Source organism: Rhincodon typus, unplaced genomic scaffold, assembly GCF_021869965.1.
Source record: "Rhincodon typus isolate 14 unplaced genomic scaffold, sRhiTyp1.1 hic_rhity00000123, whole genome shotgun sequence".
Lineage (NCBI taxonomy): Eukaryota > Metazoa > Chordata > Chondrichthyes > Orectolobiformes > Rhincodontidae > Rhincodon > Rhincodon typus.
In genome coordinates this window covers 42,583-45,315 of record NW_025965761.1, presented here as the reverse complement: position 1 = coordinate 45,315, position 2,733 = coordinate 42,583, and the positions used below count along the sequence as shown (strand labels likewise).

The window sequence follows — 2,733 nt, the reverse complement described above, 5'->3', positions numbered from 1 at the left end:
GACCAGACCCTTAAACAGCTGCAGCGGTACATTCCTGCTTTTGTATTCTAGCCTTCTCAAAATGAATACTAACTTCCTAACTTCCAACTGAACCTTGCAGATGCTGTAGATGGTATATCCTGCTGCCGTGGTGCATGGTGGTGGAGGGACTAAACAGTGAAGGTGCTGGAAGGGCTTCCAGACAAATGGGCTGAGATTGATTTGAGCTTTTTGAGTGTTGGAACTGCCTAATCCAGGTCAGTGGGGAGAATTCTATCACAATAACTGTGCCACATGAGTCCTACATCATTGAATAATTTCTCCACCACTCCGACAAACAGCTTTGCATTTATCATAAACTGTTATCAATACGTTTATCACATCAACAACCAAACTGTTGCTGTCAGCCTTGTTCTTCACACCTAGGTGCTTCTTCTTTTATAATAAACTATCTTCTGTACATGATTATCAGTCAGGTGCTTGTGTGAAGTATCATCATAGAGACAGGAATAGAAAAGGATGGAGACAGGCAACTGACTGTTAAACTCTAGGATCTCAGAGGGTTCTCGCCCTCTCATCTGGGAGAGCCTTTTGGAAGTGTATTCAGAACATATTACATTCAATCAATGCCGCGTCTACTTGGAAATCATTGAAGAGACAATAGAAGAGCTTTACACTTCAACTAAGTCCCAATCTATTTGACTAGAACACTCTGCTGATGGTAGTTACTCTGGTTACTCATGCCATCTATCTCAAACCCTGTTTGTCCATTGAGTGAGCAACAATTTCCTCCACTTAAATATGAAATCGCTGGCAGTAATTTTATCCCTCTTTGAAGAAAGGTGGGTTTAGGCTGGGTAAGATGTTAAAATGTTTGAAACCCAACCTTCCTGTGAGACCCCTCACTTCTGATTTTAACAGAGATGGGACAACAGGCAACTAACCTGCTTCCCAGTAAGTGGATCACTCATTGGAATATTGTCATCATTATTGGTGGTCCCTTGGAATTGAGGATGGTCTCTGTCAGGCTGGATGAGTCTTCAAATGAGTCTTCGAACAAATCTTCAGATGAGTCTTTGGATAACTGAAGAACCCAATTTTCAATCCACAAGGTTCTCAGCAGCGGAGGAACTGTTGTTGGATGGAGAAGTGACATTTACAGCCCAGGGTTGGCTTCCTTCTCCTTCCTTTGCCACCACTGTTTCACCTCGCTGGTGAATTCCTGACCTTCGAAGTGGCTTGTGTCTTGATGGATTAGGAAGTTCTACACTCAGCAGTTGGCAGTTTTCTCCTCCCAGCCGGTGGTGTCAATGCCTCTGTGCTCTAGATGACCTGAGTTTTGAACAGTTTGTTGAGGCGATGTCTCTCAAATTTGATCTATCTTTCAGGTTTTATGCAGACTAGTTAATTGAGGCGATGTCTCTCAAATTTGATCTATCCTTCAGGTTTCATGCAGACTGGAGTTCCCAGGTGTTAAGAAACCCAACACCAAAGGGAGATGGGAATTGTTGTATTTAGCAGTTAAATGCTTTTATAGCTCTATCTGTGGGCCGGCAGGAGCAGCAGTGCTTAATGCCCTTATCCCCCTCCTTCCTTCAACAGCAAAGCAAATCTCTTTTCTATTCCACACTGCCTGCAGTTGACCCCACCCACCCCTTTCCACTGATCACACATCCATAGTGATTGGATCCTTCTCTCTGATTATTGAGTCTGTCTCCATCTTTATCTCCATGTCCATCTCCATTTCTATCTTCATCGCTATCTCCTTCGCTAATTCTATCTCCATGTCCATTTGATCTCTATTTCTATCTCTATGTCTATCGCTATATCTCCATATCTCTATCTCCATTTGATTTAAATCTCTAACTCTGTCTCTATCTCCATTTGAGCTAAATATTTCTATCTGCATTGCTATCTCCATTTGATCTCTATCTCCATTCCTAATCCCTCTTTCTCTGATCCTGAAATTTATTCTTCAACATTACAAATCGTTCTGCACCCACTTCTATCTACCTACACCCTGAACTCCCACAATTTCTAAACCCAGCAGTATTAACTGACCTATCCAGGCTTGTAGCCTCTCCTGGAACATTTCTAACCTGACTGGGAGCCAAGCTTCTCAATAATCAGCAAATCCATTTAAAAGAAAAGTAACAGGAGGCAGGTTGTTGAGATAAATCTCCAGTGACATCCTCCCACTCACTTGGAAATCCACCCCGACAAATATCAGAGCCATTGTCTTTGGTCCCTGACGTTCCATTCCTTGGCCCTTAACTCCATTCCTCTTCCAGGTATGTGGTCAGTGGTATTCGAGCTCAAGGGATTTAATGACCTACTTAATGGGGCAGCACGGTGACTCAGTGGTTAGCACTGCTGCCTCACGGTGCCAGGGACCCGGGTTCGATTCCACCTCGGGCGACTGTCTGTGTGGAGTTTGCACATTCTCCCCGGGTCTGCATTGGTTTCCTCTGGGTGCTCTGGTTTCCTCCCACAGCCCAAAGATGTGCAGGTTAGGGTGGATTGGCCATGCTAAATTGCCCACAGTGTCTGGGGATGTCTAGATTAGGTGGATTAGCCATGGGGAATGAGGAGTTACAGAGGTGGGTCTGGGTGGGAAGCTCTTTGGAGGGTCCGTACAGACCTGGTATGGGGGATTTTAGCTATGAAGAAAGGTCGAATAGGCTGGGGTTTCTTTTTCACTAGAACGCAGGAAGTTCAGGGAGCGATCTGATAGACATTTATAAGATTGTGAAT

At 44.3% G+C, this 2,733-nt stretch overlaps 1 protein-coding gene across 1 annotated transcript in view; it reads right to left on the bottom strand.

Annotated features, from left to right (window-relative positions):
- LOC125488279 (chromodomain-helicase-DNA-binding protein 8-like) overlaps positions 1-2,215 on the bottom strand; it is a 22,533-nt gene extending 20,318 nt beyond the window's left edge. The window contains exon 1 of the mRNA XM_048621212.1: positions 2,183-2,215. Coding sequence (XP_048477169.1) covers positions 2,183-2,215 — 33 coding nt within the window. The remainder of the gene's footprint in view (positions 1-2,182) is intronic.
- Positions 2,216-2,733: the final 518 nt, after the last annotated feature.